Genomic DNA, 19757 nt, shown 5'->3' on the forward strand with positions numbered 1-19757 from the left:
ATTCAAATGTAATACCAAAGGTCTGTGGGAGGCGAGGAGTCTATGTTTAGGATTAAGTGTTCTTGGCAGTTATTGTGTGAGTGACACACAGATTGACAGAAAGAAAAACGGACATGATCTGTGCTTTCGATTTTTTGAATTTTGAAATCCAAACCCTAAAAATACTTGGGCAGTGTGTTTTAGTTGCAGTATTGGGTGTAATGAAAATGTTAAACAGATGCAGTAGAATACCAGTTTTAAGAGCGTGGTGAGTGCGGTAAACTGGGATATTTGAAGAAGGCTTCTTTCAGAGCAGCACCCCAGAATATTGCATGCCGTCAGCCTAACAGCATTTCATTACACAAGAGAACAAATTCCTCTTCTCCACTCCCTCAAAGCCCAGATTGTCTGCTGAGTTTCTCGTTACCTACGTTATCTGGGTGGAATCAATGGCACTGCACTTTACCAGCTGGCCTGCAGCAACGATTCCTTTAAAATGACATGGATTGACAAAACCTCAGTAAATGTCAAACGTTTTACGTACTGTGAAGGATGTAATAAATAGCTGGCAGGACATGCAAGTCATTTTTAAATAGACATTAAATGTTAAAAAAAAAAAAAACAACACCCTTTTACCTGTGATAGTTAATTGCATCACTACTGTAGGTGCAGCGTGTGTGGAGTCGGTCAGGGGTGATTTGCTTTTTTGTTAGCATGACAGTGAAGGTGACTGTGAGAGAGGGGCCCAAACAAACATACCAATCAGACTAAGATTTAAAAAAAAAAAAAAAAAAAAGCAAATGATGCATCAAATGTCAAACTTTGACTTATGTTCCCTTATGGGAAAGGTTGTGTAAATTCCTTAACCTTGAGTCAAAAATTGAAGTTTAACCAAAGTCAGCATATGGACTTGTATGTTGTCTAGCTGCCCTGGAAATGTAATCCCCCTTTTTTTTTCAAGAATGTAGGGAAAATAATTTTTTTTTTTTCTTGCTTTTGTGAGTTTTGGAGAGTATCATCATTGCAACTTGACGTTAAATTTCTGCTGTTTTTTACTATTTATATTCAAATAATTATTGATGGCTCTGCCAATATGACCTACAGGGGACACAGGTCTAATAGATGACATCATTAAATCCTGCGTAGGGCGTTTAATAAAACAAAACACTTTGTTTGTTTTGTGCACTACCACAATGAGAGCACTGGCCGAAACCTAAAGCTACTTGACTTCATTTTACTGTCATCTTTTTAGGGTAATACAAATGTAAAAAAAAGTGAGATTCCTGGTGAGTGTGACAAAATAGCATCAGAATATAAAGTAGCTACAGACTACAGAGAGGGTTTTTAAAGTCCAGTGTAAATCTGCAAAAAACATTAAGTGATAATCTAGCTGTTAACATGAATTCCACAGACCACAAAAATGTAGGGCAAGTTAGTTATCTGTTGTATTAGTGTTCTGGTCACATCATTGCAAAAAATGATCCCAAGTGTTTAGGGTTTATAGAGTTTCCAGAGACGTAGCTCTCTTGATGGCAGCTGCTTCGTGTTTGGAAATCTTGCTCTCCTAATGCCTAACTTTGCTGTAATGTAAACTTATTTTATTCATTATTAGGAGGTCTTGCATGTTGAGATGTGTCCTGTGCTCTGTGCTGAGTGTTTGCCTGGCTCTCTCTCTGCAGGCCGAGTCAGAGGTGGCCTCTCTGAACCGTCGTATCCAGCTGGTGGAGGAGGAGCTGGACCGAGCCCAGGAGCGTCTCGCCACCGCCCTTCTAAAACTCGAGGAGGCGGAGAAAGCAGCAGATGAGAGCGAGAGGTGAGGAATGCAGGAGTCTTAGGTGTATATAGAGATACAGTTTATATGTATTCTAATTATTAAGGGATTTCACAATTAGTAGTGATTACAGTATATAAATCCTCTGTGATGTTATCCTCTGAAAATAACATCAGATTTACATGCTGTGACAAATAGTAGGCCGTTAATTCCCCCTTGATTCAAGTTCCGGCCTGAGGTTGATGTATATAAGCAAGCTTGCAAATGAGACTGTGTTCATTTTGTTTAAACAATAATTATTTATTTGTACAACATAACAAAACAACAATAGCATTCAGCTTCTATAGAATTAACTATAAGAGATTTTCTCAATCACTTGGCTTAAATTGCTTGCAATTACAATGAAAACTTTCATGTGTTTCCCATACACACACAAAAAAAATGATTCCGTAAGATATTCTCCACCAGTATGCAACAAAGTAACTTCTAAGATATTACAAAGACATTCTCTAAAATGACTTCACAATGCATATCACAAGTTACCAAATTTACAATAGGATCTCTTTCATAGGTTCCTAAGGGCAAATCAAACTGTACTGGAAGTACCTTAATTCTTCCTAGCATCTTCTTGAGTAAAGTAAGGACTTCTCAAGGCATCACAACTGGGCTCCTCTGAGGAGCGATTTGAAGAACATGGTAGAGCACTAATAGCTTGGAAGCCATTTTTGGCTATAACAGCGGTGCAACAAGAACATGCTTACAGATGCGTTTTGAAGAAGCATTTTGTTGCTAAAACTCTTATTTTATAGGATTCTGGAACAAAGGAGCTAGTACAAGTTTCTGATTGGCTAGGTCACATCAACGTTCACACTTCCTTGAAGTGAAGGTGTTAATGCTCGTCATGCTTGGTCTGGTTTCTGAGTGAGTTACCTTGATCTAATCAGATGACTTGGTCTGTATGAATTTAAGTCTGGATCGTTATCTGGTTTGCCAAAGGATCTTCCTTTTGAAGCAAAGGTGTCAAGGCTTATTGTTTAGACCTTGATTACAGTACTCTGAAGTACAGGATTAAATGCAGTAAAATAGGGGGCAGATAAAAGCAAATAAAGCGCATTTAAGGAAGGGTGATAGTGTCCCAGGGGAAAAACAGAGGAGTTCTACAGGTGCTGTCTGAAGAGGTGTCTAAAGGAGGCGCCGGAATGTGGTCAGGGACTGGGCGGTCCTGACATCTGTAGGTAGGTCATTCCACCACTGCGGAGCAAGGTTGGAGAAGGAGCGGGCTGTGGAGGCAGGGGAGCGTAGAGGAGGTAGAGCCAGTCTTCTAGTGCAGGCGGAGCGTAGAGGTCGAGTGGGGGTGTAGGGAGAGATGAGGGTCTGGAGGTAGCTGGGTGCAGTCTGGTCAAGGCATCTGTAGGCTAGTACAAGAGTCTTGAACTGGATGCGAGCGGTGATCGGTAGCCAGTGGAGTGAGCGGAGTAGTGGAGTTGCGTGGGAGAAGCGAGGCAGAGAGAACACCAGGCGGGCAGCGGAGTTCTGGATGAGCTGGAGCGGACGGGTGGCGGACGCAGGGAGGCCAGCCAGGAGGGAGTTGCAGTAGTCTAGGCGGGAGAGTACCAAGGCCTGGACCAGGAGCTGGGTGGCGTGGTTGGTGAGGAAGGGTCGGATTCTTCGGATGTTGCTAAGGAGTAAATTGCAGAATGTTCCTAAGATTCAGTACTACTGTGGTTGTATTCATTGTTTCAAGGTTGCTGGAGTTTGGCTTGTATCCAGTCTCTCCTTACAGTTTGATTGGTTTGTCATTCTGCTCTGTGATAAGCTCTTCTGTTTAACGCTTTGAATGCTGTTGAAATTTTAATGTGGCAACCAGGTTCTTGCTGTATGCGCTTTTTTTTTTTTTTTTAGGATATGCAAGACTTGACTAAAACACCAAAGGAGGCAGGATCAAAAGCAATCACCAGTTTCATGTCATTTTTGCCAGTAGGAAAAGCTATATAAATAACAAAACAGTTACAGTGCAAGAACATTTCAGTTGTAAGTTACAGGCTTAAATGAACAATCCTTAATTTAAAATTATTTCTCTATTGCAAGTCTAATAAAAAATACATCAATATACAGACCGGTAACAACTTTCCTTCCCTACAGCACCACTCGTAATTCAAGTGCAATGTATAGAGGGCTTCTGATTTTCGGTTTTAACCGATAAAAAATGATAACACCCCGATTTAAAAAAAAAAAAAAAAAAATGAAATCGGTGTACAGCCAATAAACACGGGAAAAACACTGGAAATGGTTACTCCATTCCCGTTGACTTGACCCCTTTCCCTATGAAAAAAAAATAATAAAATAACATACAAAAAAAAAAATCCTCCCAGCGCAGTTGGGCACGGTCCCTCCTTCCTGACTTGTATCTCGCATTGATTCGTTCTGAATACTTTAAACCCACCCCAACTACCGAGTGGCAGCAAATTCCTACATTTCTATTGGAGGATTGTAACATGTGTGCAAGATTTAAAACGAGATGTTCTTGCTCGTGAGATTTAAAGCTATATTACAGAACTATAGGTAGGATTTACACGCTCGTGGAATTTAAAACAGAATTGCAAATTGTGGCGAAATGTAAAAAAATGCCTGAACACAAAAAACCCAGAAGAGTGTGCCTGTGACCATAAGGATTTCGTTGTGGAAGAGAAAAAAGGAAAGAAGTGTGCTGTTGAGTTCATACATATTGTGGCAGAAAAAAACCAGAAGTAATCGAAAACATTAATTTCATACAGTATATAAAAAGCAAAAGCCCCGAAAAAACAATTTACATATACAGTATTCCTTTGAATTTAACATGAAACTGTACTTTAGTGTGGACGCTTTGAGCTGAATTAATTCAAACGTTTTTGAGTACGATTCTCGAGATTGATTATATAATGTGGACAGGGCCTTACAGTTACCCTCTTGAAATGAGCAACAGTACAGTAGTCTCCGTGTATAGGAACACCTCCTAAGAGAAAGGGAACAACCTTGTGGTGAAATGGAATTTTCCCATTGTAATTGCTCTGACTAAAGGAACAGGAACTTTGCTTAAAAGAACACCTTTAACTCTGTCTTGTCTTTCGGCAAAGAGAACACTTTGCTTGCTTCCCGAGAGCCAGAGACTACTGTACACCCATATCTGCAAGTGGATCTATGTGTGAAACAATAGTACTTTGACAGTTGTATGATGTTTTTGCAGCTGTTGATTGGTTGCTACCAAGCTACAGTTGTCCCAGGAGACAGTAAAACTGATATGAATAGCTGAAGTGTTGGGGCACCAAGAGGTCATTGTTTGTAAAGATTAGATCACGGACAATCCTGTAAATGCTTGGTAAAGTACAGGGTTTATTCCTGTGTTTATCTGGTACATCCACACAGACACCATATGCAGGGATTGTTTCTGAGCATTCTGTGTGAATACTACATTTAGGATACAGTGTTATATTTCAGCTCAAGTGGACCAACGTGGGTGTCTCGACCCCTTACGTCAGGGGTGGCCAAACTTCCTCATCCTACGAGCCGCATACCAAAATGTTAATGTGGCTCTCAAACATTATAACAGAATCTTGCACTTACTCTGTGCAATACAGTAGTTATCTCTTGATGGAAGCAAAATACACAAGAACAAGGGAGAACATGTAAACTTTAAATGTAACACCATGGTGTTTTTCCATTATTTCTGTTTATACTGTATGTATTACGCATGTTTAAATAAAATATATTCAGTTATTATGAAGCAACGTAGGATAACTGCCCTGATTTACACCAAAAACACCACATAAAACACATTTTAATAAGGATTCTTTTTTACAAGCTCTTCCCTTGAAGATCTGAATGCTTGGTTTAAAAAAATAAATAAATAAATAAATTCTACCTGCTCTGGCTGGTTTAAAAGCCAGTGTGGAGTCACCTCGTGTTCTTGATAAGAGTCCTGCTGTGTGTAAAATGTGTAAGGCTCGAATTTACAGGGCTCCAGACTGGGAATGAAACGGTTGCAAATGCAACAAAAAAAATTGTAAACAGTTTTTTTGGGGTTAAGCGACTAGTGCCTGCAACACAAAAATGCTGTCTCTCCCTTTAAAAGCATGTGTCGCTATTTATTAATGCGCTATGATGTCGGTCTGTGGAAAAAGTATATATCACACGTTTTAATAAACTGAAGTGCGAGAAGGACGGTAACAAATACACATAATAATAATAATAGCAATTTCATCAAATAAATGCATGCAAGTGCAGATAGGTGCTGTATTAACACCAGCAGAATACGGTAACCCCAGTTTCATGCAACAGTTGTGACGGTGCCCAAACGTGTTTGAGTGTTGTGTAAACATTTAGTATTTAATATCGTAAATAGCAGAACCAACTCGCTGCAATTTAATCTTCTTTTTACTGAAAAATAAAACGGTAACAATGGTAGCTGTCTTTGTTCCATGTTGTCAGATCAGGAATAGACTGACACTGAGCATGGGAGCTGCAGCATGCTATTTCTCATGTTACACTGTACACAATTAGAGGTGCCGTCACCAATTCCAGACACAACGCTTGCAAAATATTTAAAATATAAACAAGCTGAGTTCATTGCAGTCATCAGCTGCACAGATTAACCATTCAGGAGAATGTGGCAACAAACAAGTGAGCACAGGCATTAAGTTACTGTTTTAGTATCACTTTAGCGTCTTTACAAGTTGTTGTATTTTACGCAGTTGAATATGATAGCAGCCAACTTGCTCCTGAAGTGGCACCTGATCCAGGAGGATATTCGGATGAGAATGTGTTGTGGTTTCTCGCCTTGTACCGATTAGAGTGTGTAAGCGGTTTGTTGCAGAGGAGACACAGAGGTTTGCCACTGTTTTCACTGAAAGCACACTCTTCCTCCCATTCTGAAAGCCTTGTACTTTCGAGGTGATGGAAATACGCGTGCTCAAGCGTGCGGTGTCGAAGGTCATCAAGTGACGAAATGTGCAGTGAACATGCAGGCTGAAATAAACAGGGGAGAGAAGAAAAAATAATAAACGTGTTTATTCTTACTTTTTTTTGTTTGTTTGTTTTGTTTTATTATTCTTTCTTAATTTCATTTGAGCCGCAAAGTGTGCGTCACCCAGCATTTCACCTGGAGCCGCACTTGGTTTGGCCACCTCTTCCTCATGTCAATGACTTGCATCAATTCAGTATTTTAAAAAAAATAATAAAGTAAAGCCTGTTAAACAAGCTTTAAAATAAGAACATTCTTTTTCAAGGGCATCAAGTTTAGTCATATTTCAGAAGGCATTTCAGATACTGTAGACGCCTTATTAACAGGTTTGCAGATGGCCTTGTACCAGGGCTGCAGTTTGCACCGAAGGATTTGGAAGGTGCCGAAGATTTATATATTCATTCCATCAAAAGTTCTCTTTTTTTATATAAATACAGTATTTACATGTATAATTCCCACAGTCAACTAGTTTTATGGTAATGGCAATTTAGACTCCTGTTTGTGCTTCTCCGAAATCTATTCTCGGGTGTCATTTACACAACACATTTGAGTTACAGTAACTCCCTCCCAGTGCTACAGTACTCAGTGCGACCGTGTGGGTGGGTGTGTGGGTAGGTGTGTGTGTATTCTACACGTCATTTTTTTGTTAAATGACATTACCAATGCTAACTAAGATTTAAAAAAAAAAAGTGTATGTACAGTACACGCTGCATGATGCTGCAATTGTAAAGCAATCTCTTAGTTAAGACAGATCAATAACTAATTACCTGTAGCTGTCAGATTACTTTGCACTGTTTAATTTGAATACACTCGCAGCTAAATGTTATTTATGCATCTGTCCGTCAGGGCTGTGTGAACTCATTCAGTGCATTTGATGCCAATCAGTACATGAAATGATAAAGTACCTTTTATAAAATATTCCAGACAAACCCATCACTTATTAAATATCATCATAATAATGAGTTTGTATAAAACCCTGTACATGATCACTTTTCAGAGTGATCCTTTTATTATTATTATTATTATTATTATTATTATTATTATTATTATTATTATTATTATTATTATTTATTATTATTATGTTTTCCAGAGGTATGAAGGTTATTGAGAACAGAGCATCTAAGGATGAGGAGAAAATGGAGATGCAGGATTTGCAGCTGAAAGAAGCCAAACACATTGCTGAGGAGGCTGACCGAAAATACGAGGAGGTAAAGGGTCTGATTCTTCTTTTATCTGATTGATGACCTCAGTCCTGGGAACGCTGCGTTGGGCCTAACTGTGTTTCAAATACCAAAGTGCAAAATAGTTTTTCAATAACTGGCATACAGCACTCCAGATAAGGTTTTGGGTCATTGATTAATTTTCTGTCCAATTTAAACACTATGTGCGTAAACTAAAATGCAACATTACCTTGAAGTCACGAGTACATCCAATAAATACAGTACATACTTTAATACTAACGTATGGGGTATGCATTAATGACAGTCTTGCATTTTACCTATAATGTTAATTTGAAAGACTGTACAAAAATGTGGTCTTTTTTTGTCCTGCCTTAATATTAATTTGTTAGTCCGAGGAGTTGCTACTCGATGTAGTTAGCTACTACATTCACAGAGTCTCCTCCCATCATAGCTCAGGCAGCTAACATATAAAGTCTGTTTGGCACGCTTGCGTTACTGATCCCTGTGAAATGCTGTACACCACAGAGCATGTGCAGCTGCCAGGATATCGAGATACAGGCGTTCCATGTTAAATTAACATGCCATGTCTGCTAGCAGTTTCTTTACTGTCTGTCCACACTTTATTAATATAGCGAGGATAATAAAATGGATCTGGGGAGGTCTGAAACCAAGGCTTGTGCTGTAGACCCCCAGCGGTTACAAAGCAGTGTTTGCTACTTGTGCTGAATCAGGTGTTCACACATGTTGGGTTTTAGCTGAAATCTTGGTCCTTTTGTGAGGTGTGCTGCAGTTTAGCTGATGGATCAGTGCCAATTGATAACTTAAACAGTCAGGTTTATTCTGACACACTCCCAAGACTGTCTGTTAAAATTAACTCCACCTGTGTTGAGAAACGAGCAAGATTTAAGTGTTTGCTCCAGAGCAGTCTTCTTCAAATTATATAATATATATATATATATATATATATATATATATATATATATATATATATATATATATATAAAATACTGTTCATTTTCCAAACCTATTAAACAATTGAGATATAGGTAGAAACAGTTCTACTTTTCAACCATTGTTGTTGTTTTATTGTACTGTGAAGTGAACTTCAGCAAAATTGATTTACTACTGTGTAGTAAATATAGCCAATTGTGTAATGGTTATAAATCATCTGTGTCTCCAGTTTCACTGAGCTGTAATACATAGTCCTTTCAAAACTATTGTTTTGCATAGATTGCAATTGGACCACTGCAGTGAGTTTGAACTCCAACATGTGAAGCCATGCGGTACCAAGAAGGGTTTGCTGCAGCTTTTCATGTGTAGAGGTGTCTTTAAGATATCTGCATTTTCCAAAATCTAAAATACAATCCAAAATATTTTCAACAGACAAAGTGGGATATAGCTAATGCTAACGAGAAAGAAGATGAGACATGTTTATGCACCCTTTATTAATGAAGCACTATATTTGGTAAACAAACAACTATGTATGTACTGTGCCACTCATAATTCTGTGTGTGTGTGTGTGTGTGTGTGTATATCAGTTTGAATGTTGTACCAGTCACCTGTCCAGAAACCACCTCAGTCACTCTGCTGTATTCTTCTGTCTCAGTAACCACTTCAGAGTTTGAGGCAGGTAACCAAAGCTGGTTTGCATTGTTTTTGTAGGTTGCTCGTAAGCTGGTCATCCTGGAGGGTGAGCTGGAGAGATCTGAAGAGCGTGCAGAAGTTGGGGAAGTGTAAGTTTTAAAAATAAATTAATAGAAAGACACTAGAAGCATGTTAGCATCTCAAACTTGAAAAGAGCATGGCTATTTTAAAGAACCAGTAAGCATGTTTTACTTTGTGTTGTGTTCTCCAGTTTGAGGATCAAAGTCTTGGGCTTGCCTGTAGTCTGATGTTGATGACTTATCAAATTAAACAAACATTGTATTTTTCATGGAATGGCACTGCAACAGCAGAGCAACAATATTATTTAAATATGATTTATTGTTTAGCGGTTTATAAATGTAAACTATGTGTGGCGTCTTTCAATAAAGATAGAGCCTCAACAGCATAAGTAATGTCCATCCTTTTGACAGTAATCAGGGCTGACTCACTAACTGGCCTAATTGAAACCTGATGCTTTTCCACGCTGTGGTCCAAGTAATGCTTAATTATTGTAATACACAATGCAAGTCCTTTATGGATCTCGCTGACATTTGAGTACTGGTACTTATGATGGGATATGTGAGGTGCCACTTCCTCTTACCTGAAAAACATACATTCTGTATTTCAGCCGTGTGCTGCATGTGATGACACTAAATACAAGTTATATAGTGCATTATACAGGTTGCTGTGGTATTGCTACTTTAATCCATTACTTTGTGAGCACACAGCAGAAAAAAAACCTTTTATTGAATTTGTAAAGCCGTAACACAATTCCTTATCAATTAAAGAAAAAAAGTAGTTTACCAAATGATTACATTTCAGTCTGCTCAAAAATCTTGATTGAAAGATTAGTTTGATGGATTTATGATGACTAACAGTCACGTCTTTGAATAATCCAAAGACTGCACGGACCACACTAAACCTGTTTGAATGTCAAGCGCTGCTCTGCTCCTCGTTACTAAGGAAAGTCCTGTTTGGAGGCCCCCATTTATTTAATCATATTAGCATTTTAATGAATTTGTTTTTATGCAAACTGAATATGCTGATCGCCGATTTTGAAATTTTGGATCTGCCATAATCCCATGTGAGAACCCAGCTAAAGTTACAAAGTGAAAATAGTTTCTGTGATTATGTACTGTACAGTAGTCCATAAGAAATATTAAACCGTGGTCCAAACTTCATTTTGGCAGGTCACCAAATACACATTAGATGTGTCTTTTGCTGGGGTTTTTTGTAATGTGGTGGCTGGTGTTGCAGACTTTGGCTGGGTTGTCAAGGTGATTTTCATAGTGTTGAAAAATCACTCAGCAGTTTGTTTTGCATGCAACTAGAATGGAGAGAACTACATTTATAGATGTGATGTATTGCATGTGTAGGGCTGAGACTGGAATATTCCCATGATGCACCCATTTTTATTTAAATATTAACCAGTGGCCAATCCTAAAATGAGTCCAAGGTTCACAATGAGATAAGCAACAGTAGGAAAGTGAATACTCCACCATGTAACCGGAGCGCTGACTGTGGGACATGCGTGTAAGAGATTCATCTAAGCACCCTTCAGGCTAGGTGCAAGGTCTCCTATTTACCCTTTAGTACTGTATGCAGTGCTGGAGGTCTTCTTTATAACTGGATTAAAAATATGGTGTTGGATAAAGTTATACAAAATTAAATAAGTGGTACAGTCATTTATATTTCATTATTTAAGTGTTCTTCAGAACACATACTTGAACTGGTTTGTTTAGAAACTAAATAAGTAAAACATGCAGGCCTATTCACAAAGCAATCTGTATCTTATTTGTTTTTTATATTTTATGGCATAAAGAAAAACCTCAGACACCTTAAATGAATCAGTTGTCCCGTACTAGTTTATTAAAATTAACAGGTTTCTTTTAATGAGAGTAAATTAGACTGGAGTTAAAGATTTTGCGCCCCATATTCATTGAAATCCGTTCTGGTTTTGTCACAAAAGCTTTCACGGGAATACAAGAGTGGATGCTATTGATACAAGAATCTGCTCTTTAATATAGGGTGCCTGTGGTTGTTCCAGTTCTTGTGTCCCTAAATAAACCTAACAAGTGAAACAAGAGACATTGGACACACTAACGGCAGCAGGGCACTTGGTTTTGTTTTGTTCTCTTCCCTTTGTAATGCATGCCTCAATGCACCCCCTGGGAATTGCGTTTGTTGCTGCCCTCCCTTTGCTGTGGACTAACCCAGTCGAGTAAGGCAGCTGGAAGAAGAGCTTAGAATAATGGACCAGAGTTTGAAATCCCTGATGTCCACAGAGGAAGAGGTACTGCCCAAATAAAAGCAAAACACCTCAGCTACCTCTAACAGTTCCTTTCCTCCGGCTAGTTTCCTGCTTCCTCTTCCCTTCATGCTCTTGGTTTCCTGTGGCAGAAACAAACTAACTTCCTCTGGCTCCTGCTACTCTTCAGTTTTTTCCCGCAACTGCTTGCTTTGCTGAAGCATTGTTGAGACGTGGGTTCAATGCAATAGAGGCCCATAGCAAATTAATTGAGGGCAAAAGTTGAGATACCCTTGGTGTAAAAATGTTTTTAAAGCAGTAACCTGTGACATGGCGGTAGTGAATTGGATGTTCCTAATTCTAATTGAATAATAGTTAGGTGAATCTATTATTATTATTATTATTATTATTATTATTATTTATTTCTTAGCAGACGCCCTTATCCAGGGCGACTTACAATTGTTACAAGATATCACATTATACATTATTTCACATTATACAGATATCACATTATTTTTACATACAATTACCCATTTATACAGTTGGGTTTTTTACTGGAGCAATCTAGGTAAAGTACCTTGCTCAAGGGTACAGCAGCACCCACAACCCTCCGGTCAAGAGTCCAGAGCCCTAACCACTACTCCACACTGCTGCCCTTTATATAGTTTATGTTTTTGACAACATCTATTATTAATTTATAATCTAGGACTAAAATAAGTTTCTTTTAAAATCATATTTTTATTATATAAAACGGAAATCAGCAAATTAATTGTTTTTTAAAAGTTACTTGATTAGGATTTTAGCAGATGGTGCTTTTTAAGTGGTACAAAACCTATAAATATAAAATCACAAGTTTGCTCAAATAGACAATATATACCAACCAACCATATTGGAATTCATGTTCACTTTACTTGTAGTGCCCATTTTTTAAATAAAAATGGAAATTTTCCACCAAGGTTCATCTGCTTTGTCCAGGCCTTTTTTAAAAAAAAAAATAAAAGAAAAGAAAAGGTAAGGTTCTGATTTCAAAAAGACATGTATAACGACATTCAGGCGGAATGTCGGTTGTTCTTGCTGACCGTCTTCACTGGCCTTTTCCACTACAGTGGTTGCTATGGGTTTCTTCATGCGTCCTCTGCTGCTTCTCCATCTTCTCAAGTCCTCTCTTCCTTCCCTGTTTTCCACCTCTCTTGCTGTTGTACAGTAAATCTGCTGATCTTGAGGAAGAGTTGAAAAATGTCGCCAACAACTTGAAGTCTCTGGAGGCCCAGTCTGAGAAGGTAGGGAGATGCTGTGTAATGGATATTTAGTGGCTGATTTACTAAGCTTTTGCTCCAGTGTTTGAGATACCTTTTTTTTTTTTCTCTAAAAGAAAAAAAAAACAAAAAAGACTTTAGTTTCATCATAGTTTTGCTTTTAAGAAAAAAGAACATTAATATAAAATATACACTGGAACAAAATGTTATTAAATTGGGTCCCTAATATTGCCACAGAAAAAAAAAAGATGCTGTCTGGCTCGTATGGATTATGATTTAGCAGTGGCTGACTGACACACCCAGGGTAGTCATGGAAACATTGGAATTGAGCCAGTAAGAACTGGGCTATAACAACAAAGACTTAACCAGTAACAACTGACAATAACACAGTAGTTACATAATGGCAGTCGACCCTCTCCTTAAAAGAGATAAAAAGCGATACACAGGGTGTAATTGTCCTCTCTTTCCTATTGCGGAGGGTGTCTATTTTGGGCCTGAACTGTCTTCTACAGGCAGTAACTGGATTAGAGTACAGTTACAATGTCAGGGGAAAACCATTTATTTATTTATTCATTCAGATTTTTTTTATATATAAATATAGCTAATGGATAAAACCATTTTAAATATTATTTAAACCTTCTCTGTTGCTTGTTAAACACTGGTATTGGTTCCCAGGCACTATAAAAACTATTATTCGTTACATCTATTTAGCTCTAGTATCAAAAAGTCACATACGACTATAAAAGGCATGTTTTATGAATGAATGGTACAAAAATCTAATTGTACTGGAGCTAGTTTTATGGGGGTTGTTTTTCAGTGTAACCAACAGACACAACCTTTCATTGGTAATCCATTGCACAGCTAGGAAACAGTACCCTGGGATTCCAGGCAGTGGCAGGGAATTAGCATACTGTTTCAGAGATGCTTTTATTTTGTAACTTTTTTTTATGTTAAGTAATATTAAAATCACAGGGGAATAGCATCCCCCTTTTCTAAGCTCTACAAAATGTTGAACTCCCTTCCTCCTATCCTGCTTTTTTTGCTTCAGCAATGTACATGTTTTTAGTTTTATTATGTAAAGAAATACAGTGGTGACTATTTAATGTGTAGGTAGAATAACATGAAGATCCCTCTTTCATATGTTTGTTTTCAAATACACTTTCCCTTGACAAAGGTATGTTAAACACACTGAAACGTTGGGGAGTAATAGAGGGAGATCTGATTTAAATGGACTGACAAGAGTAGTCCTATGGTCACAAGGCTGATTAACTGTGTAAGATCTCCAACTTAAATGAAGATAATGACACATGCTTGCCAATGCTGGCAGCACACAAAGGCCATGGTTTCCTAGAACAATCCTGACAAAAGTCAAGAGCCAAGAAGGATAAAATTAGGCCTGTCCATTTTATACATATGTTACACATTCAGTGTTTTAATATTGTTCCTTGTTTTGTTTATTAGTATGCACAAAAGGAAGATAAATATGAGGATGAAGTCAGGGTCCTAACGGATAAACTTAAAGAGGTAGGTGAATACATGTGTATTTTCACCTCGAGGAAATTTCTTTCAAATATATAACATTCTAAATAACATTCATAGCAGCAGAAGCCCAGCATGTCATTGGTTTATGCAGGTGTTATTTGTATTTGAAGAGTGTCTTGTCTGTTTTGACTCATTATTAGTGACACGTTTGGTTGCTGTAGTTCTGCAGGGTTGTTTAGGGTCTCTGACAGAAGTAAAAATTAAAGCATGGCTTTGCAGTTCTGTTTAAAGCTGGCAAGGCAAGCGTAAGGCACTCATTAGGACAAGAGCAACCAAACATCTTTTACAAATCGTATGGAAATCAGATTAATTTGTTCCATTTCAGAAATGTACCCTAAACAAGATGTGGAAAAAGACCAAGTTGATAACCATATTAAAAAAATATATGTAGATTGTCCATGTTTTAGTTGGTGCTGCCATTGAATTTTGATTATCAAACTCAAGGGCTCTAAGATCGGAGAACCTGTGTGGTTTTGTACAGTGTTGTGACACAGCAACTGTAATAAATGAGGAGAACCAATTGACTGACTAGACCCATACATAAAAACCTGTTTTCTGGATATCTTTTCAATTTTTTTTTATCTCGTCAGTCAACTAACCTTTTTTTCCCCCTTAGGCTGAAACCCGTGCTGAGTTTGCTGAAAAATCAGTAGCAAAACTTGAAAAGACAATTGATGACTTGGAAGGTATGTTTTTTTTTAATTTTATAATTTTTTTTTTTTTTGTGTCTGGCACGTACCCATTGCACTCTACACATCTTGCCTTACATTCCAACCCCGTTTAACAATGCAGTTGTTTAACCTACCGGGATTTAGCAGTCTTTTTCAAATTGCCTGTGTTTGCTGTGCTGACCTGTCGGTGGCCTTGACTTGTGTGCAGTATGTCAAATGTTCAGACAGCCTTATCACATGCAGTGCACCGAAAATTATGTGTTAAGGACTACTTTATTTTGTTCGGTATGTGATAGTATAGTGGTGTTGGAGTATTCTGTTCTGTTGGTTAAGTGAATATGCACAAGGCTATGCAAATGTAATTTGAATGTAAGATAGCTTATTTACTGAGTTAGCTGTGGTTTAATGTAGTGCATACAGAATAAAGATAGGGTTTCTCATAATCGTGTTAAACATTAACCTCCACTCCCCCCCCCCCCCGAAACGCCTATGCCACTGCATCACTTTGAGAACCTGTAGCACTGCCTTGTTATTACATGTAGAAATGTGAGGTCATAGCAGAAGAAACAAAGGTAGAAGTGTTCTGGTAACATTTTATACAGATACTAATTCAATATTTGCATTTTGAGGTAACAAGCTTCTGAAAGATGTCAAATCTAAAACTATAAAGGGCCCTTTTAATACGAGATGATGACATAAGTGGAATATCACCTGCACTGCTGTGGAAGTCAAGGAAAGACCCCTGATTTGGGTTGTCTGGTTTATTTATACTCTTGCCCTTTCCTCACATTTGCTGTGCACCTAGAGGGTTCAGAGAACTTGTAATTGCTTTTCTGCAACAGTGAGGGTATCGATTTGCGGGAGTGCTGACTCCTACAATAAATCTACTTCAGTCTTTTTCATTCCCACAAGAAGATGATTGGCTTAGGGGAGAGACCAGCTTCTATTGCTATGAAGGGGAAATAAAGATAATTTGAACCTTGTACAACTCTGCATGCATTGCGGTGTAACCCAACCTAACCCTTTTCCAAGGAGCATAAGAGATAGCTGCTGTTTTTAAAACAGTGCCTTATGGGCTGTTTTTTGTAGAGCTTTCATACTAGTTGGTTGATTCGTAGGTTGTTAAGTGTGTGATGTACAGTATTTACTGTATTTATGTACCACGTGACATGGCTTATAAAGAGAGCATGGTTATATGTCTTATCTAACTTGTATTGCTTGAAATACACTAACATTCTGCAGAGCGAGTGTGTGCTTTGGTGACACGGCATGTGTTTTTTATAATCTGATATACTGGGCTCCCTCTATGACACCAGGTAAGGTGTCCATTTTCTTTCTTTGATTATTTAATCTTGGAAAGTCAAAAGTCATTGTATTTGGAGCTAGTGCACAAACTCTTCAGTGCCTCGTTAGATCATCAAAGCGGTAGATTAATATAAATTTGACAACAGCAATGGTTTCGTTGATTTTATCACAAGGACGACAGTGTTTGTGGTGTTTGCCACGACACCACTATGTGAGCCAAGTAAAAATGTTGTAATTTCAGCAATAGAAAGTTTATCTCCTTGTTTAAATTAAGTAAATTGGTTAAGACTGCTTATCAGAAAAAAAAAAAACATTGATTTAGTTTTATTTTGTTCTTCAGTATTTTCATCAATATTTTTTCTTTTCTTTTTACACATCCCTTTGTTCTACACCCTACCTCTGTCTGTCTGTCTGTCTGTCTGTCTTGTCTGTTTTCTTCCACCACTATTTGCTTTATGTGGCATCTCTTCACTTCCCACCTTTACCCCCTGTGGTGCCCTTCGTCTTCTGATCCTGCAGACGAAGTGTACGCCCAGAAGCTGAAGGGCAAGGCCATCTGTGAGGAACTGGACCTTGCCTTGACAGACATGACAGCCCTCTAAAACCTGCAACCCTCCACCTTCTCTACAACTTTTCTAGCCTTTCCTTGTTTCTTTATGGCCTTTATATCACCTGGGGGGGGTCTGCACTTTTTATAAACATTTATTTATTTATCATCAGTAACTGGACACATCCAAGCACTATAAAGTAACTTTCTTCCCTCATTTCATAAAATATTTTATAGTATTATCTGAATGCACAACTTGGGATCTATGGTGAAGGAAAACATTTTCGGATCAAATGTTTAGTCCAGTTACACTTTTTTCACCCTCACATAAGTCATCAGCCACTGCTGCTTGTTTAGTGCCAAGTTGAGGTTTTAAAATGTTCAGTTTAGATTTCTTTTATTTGTATTTCTCTCATGCCTCTTATTTCTGTTCCTCTGCTGCCTCTCTCCAGCCCCTCTGTCCAACTTTTTGCTCAGAAACTCAAATACACGGAGATCTCGGGCAGTATGGGAGAAGCCCTCACAGAACTCTCCTTGCTCTGAACCCCTCTCCCCTAGCAGTGTCTCCTCCCATTCTCCTGCTGTTTCCTTCTGTCACTCTATACCTAAGTTCTGTTTTGGTTTTAAGGGTTGTCACATTTTAAATGATGTTCCACAGTTTTGTTAGGTGACCTGCCTTGTCTCTCAGCAATAAAGAATATGCTCCCCTGTAGGTATTTTGCACTGCAATAATATCATGTGGTTTGTGGGCTTTAAATCTGTCGCAGAGTCTGAAATCACAGGGAAATGGTATCCTGTGTTTTCTCACTTACACCAGCATGCTGATCTGAATCGGAAGAAGCTAGTGGAGAGAATCCTGTTTTGTTTTAGGCAGCTTTCTCCCACAGAGACCACAGATTGTGTTTCAGATCATCATCTGTTATATACCTGAATTTAGTCTCTGAGAGAGTTCTGGCCTCTCAGACAAAGAATATTTGCATTTACTTGTTTCTTTTGTTGGGCCTGTGAGTAATATAAAATACCATTTGCCTTTTAATTGCAGACATTTGGGACAGGATAATTAGGATTCTTATTGTGTAATATAAGTTTACTGTGGATTAGATTGTAGAATGATGACGACTCTTAAATTTCTCTTTTTTTTCTGTATTTCTTGCATTATTCCTTCATCTGTAGACATTTGTATAATTGTACACTAAGAGGTTAAATACCGTTTTTAAGTTTTTTTCTTTCTCCATTTTCCTTCTGTAATAAACATCTGCAACTTGATATGTTTGTCTTTTCTTTTACTCTTCTTTTTTTATTAGCATCTGTTAACACCATTTACTTTTCTGACTGTTTTCATAAAGCACACTCATTCAATATTAGATCAGTGTTCCTCGTTACCAACACATTCTAATAGAAGGGTTTTGAATTCCTAAGCTCACCTGGTAAAGATACCACAGGTTTGCATCCTGGCAGGGCCAAGTCCTTGATCTGGGCTGGGCATCTCCCAGGGATCATTGCATTAGGCGTTGAAGCTCCTACAGGTTGCAGGTCAAATCTTCAGGGATGTGTTTTATGCATGTGTCCTCTTTCTGTGATTTTGTTGCGGTTTGATTCCATTTGATGAAAACACATGTAGGTCGCATTAGCTTTTCATTTCGCCGGCTGAGAACACAAAGACTCAGATGTTGAGGGCGCTTCCCTTTTCATAAGTGGATTTGTTCTCCTCTTTATTTGTGCTGCTGCTGCTGCTTTCAACTTCTGATGGTATCTTAGTTGGCTTTGTAATCAAATGTGAGTGTTTTCTGCTGTCTGCTTGCTACAATTTTTTAGCGCCTTTCAATTTTTACCACCTGACTTGGCTGTGCAGGTCTGAATTATTAGTAGTATTATTAGTAGTAGTATTGGTGTTGGTTTTTTAGTTAGTTAATTTATGCTAAGTACAGTGCACCCCTTTGATGCCTTCAGTAAAGCACAGTTCTACTGCAGGATTAGTATAAAAATTTCCAGCAGAGAAAAAAGGTCGCTACTTCGAGCACTGTCCCTATCACATTCTCATATGGGCTACATGAATACATTGTAGTCTCCTTTTAACTTTTGTTTTTTATATATATATATATATATATATATATATATATATATATATATATATATATATATATATATATATATAATATATATACAGACGTGCTCAAATTTGTTGGTACCCCTCCACAAAAAACGAAGAATGCACAATTTTCTCTGAAATAACTTGAAACTGACAAAAGTAATTGGCATCCACCATTGTTTATTCCATATTTAATAGAAATCAGACTTTGCTTTTGATTTTTTATTCAAAAATTAGGGCAGCAGTGTGGAGTAGTGGTTAGGGCTCTGGACTCTTGACCGGAGGGTCGTGGGTTCAATCCCCAGTGAGGGACACTGCTGCTGTACCCTTGAGCAAGGTACTTTACCTAGATTGCTCCAGTAAAAACCCAACTGTATAAATGGATAATTATATGTAAAAAATAATGTGATATGTGAAATAATGTATAATGTGATATCTTGTAACAATTGTAAGTCGCCCTGGATAAGGGCGTCGGCTAAGAAATAAATAATAATAATAAAAATGATGGGACCGCTAACCTAATATTTT

General features: G+C 38.0%; 1 protein-coding gene across 12 annotated transcripts in view; it reads left to right on the forward strand.

Annotated features, from left to right (window-relative positions):
* Positions 1 to 19757, forward strand: part of LOC117973166 (tropomyosin alpha-1 chain-like) — a 48945-nt gene that overhangs the window by 21939 nt on the left and 7249 nt on the right. For 4 of the 12 annotated variants that reach the window (XM_058991406.1, XM_058991394.1, XM_058991449.1 and 1 more), the window contains 6 exons: positions 1659 to 1792; positions 7837 to 7954; positions 9590 to 9660; positions 11789 to 11864; positions 14537 to 14599; positions 15234 to 15303. In XM_058991406.1, the coding sequence (XP_058847389.1) occupies positions 1659 to 1792; positions 7837 to 7954; positions 9590 to 9660; positions 11789 to 11864; positions 14537 to 14599; positions 15234 to 15303 (532 nt within the window). Of the gene's footprint in view, positions 1 to 1658; positions 1793 to 7836; positions 7955 to 9589; positions 9661 to 11788; positions 11865 to 13023; positions 13100 to 14536; positions 14600 to 15233; positions 15304 to 17112; positions 18407 to 19757 lie in introns of those variants that run through there. The other 8 variants (XM_058991401.1, XM_058991385.1, XM_058991442.1 and 5 more) reach the window with 3 other exon arrangements.

This window comes from Acipenser ruthenus, chromosome 2, assembly GCF_902713425.1.
Source record: "Acipenser ruthenus chromosome 2, fAciRut3.2 maternal haplotype, whole genome shotgun sequence".
NCBI lineage: Eukaryota > Metazoa > Chordata > Actinopteri > Acipenseriformes > Acipenseridae > Acipenser > Acipenser ruthenus.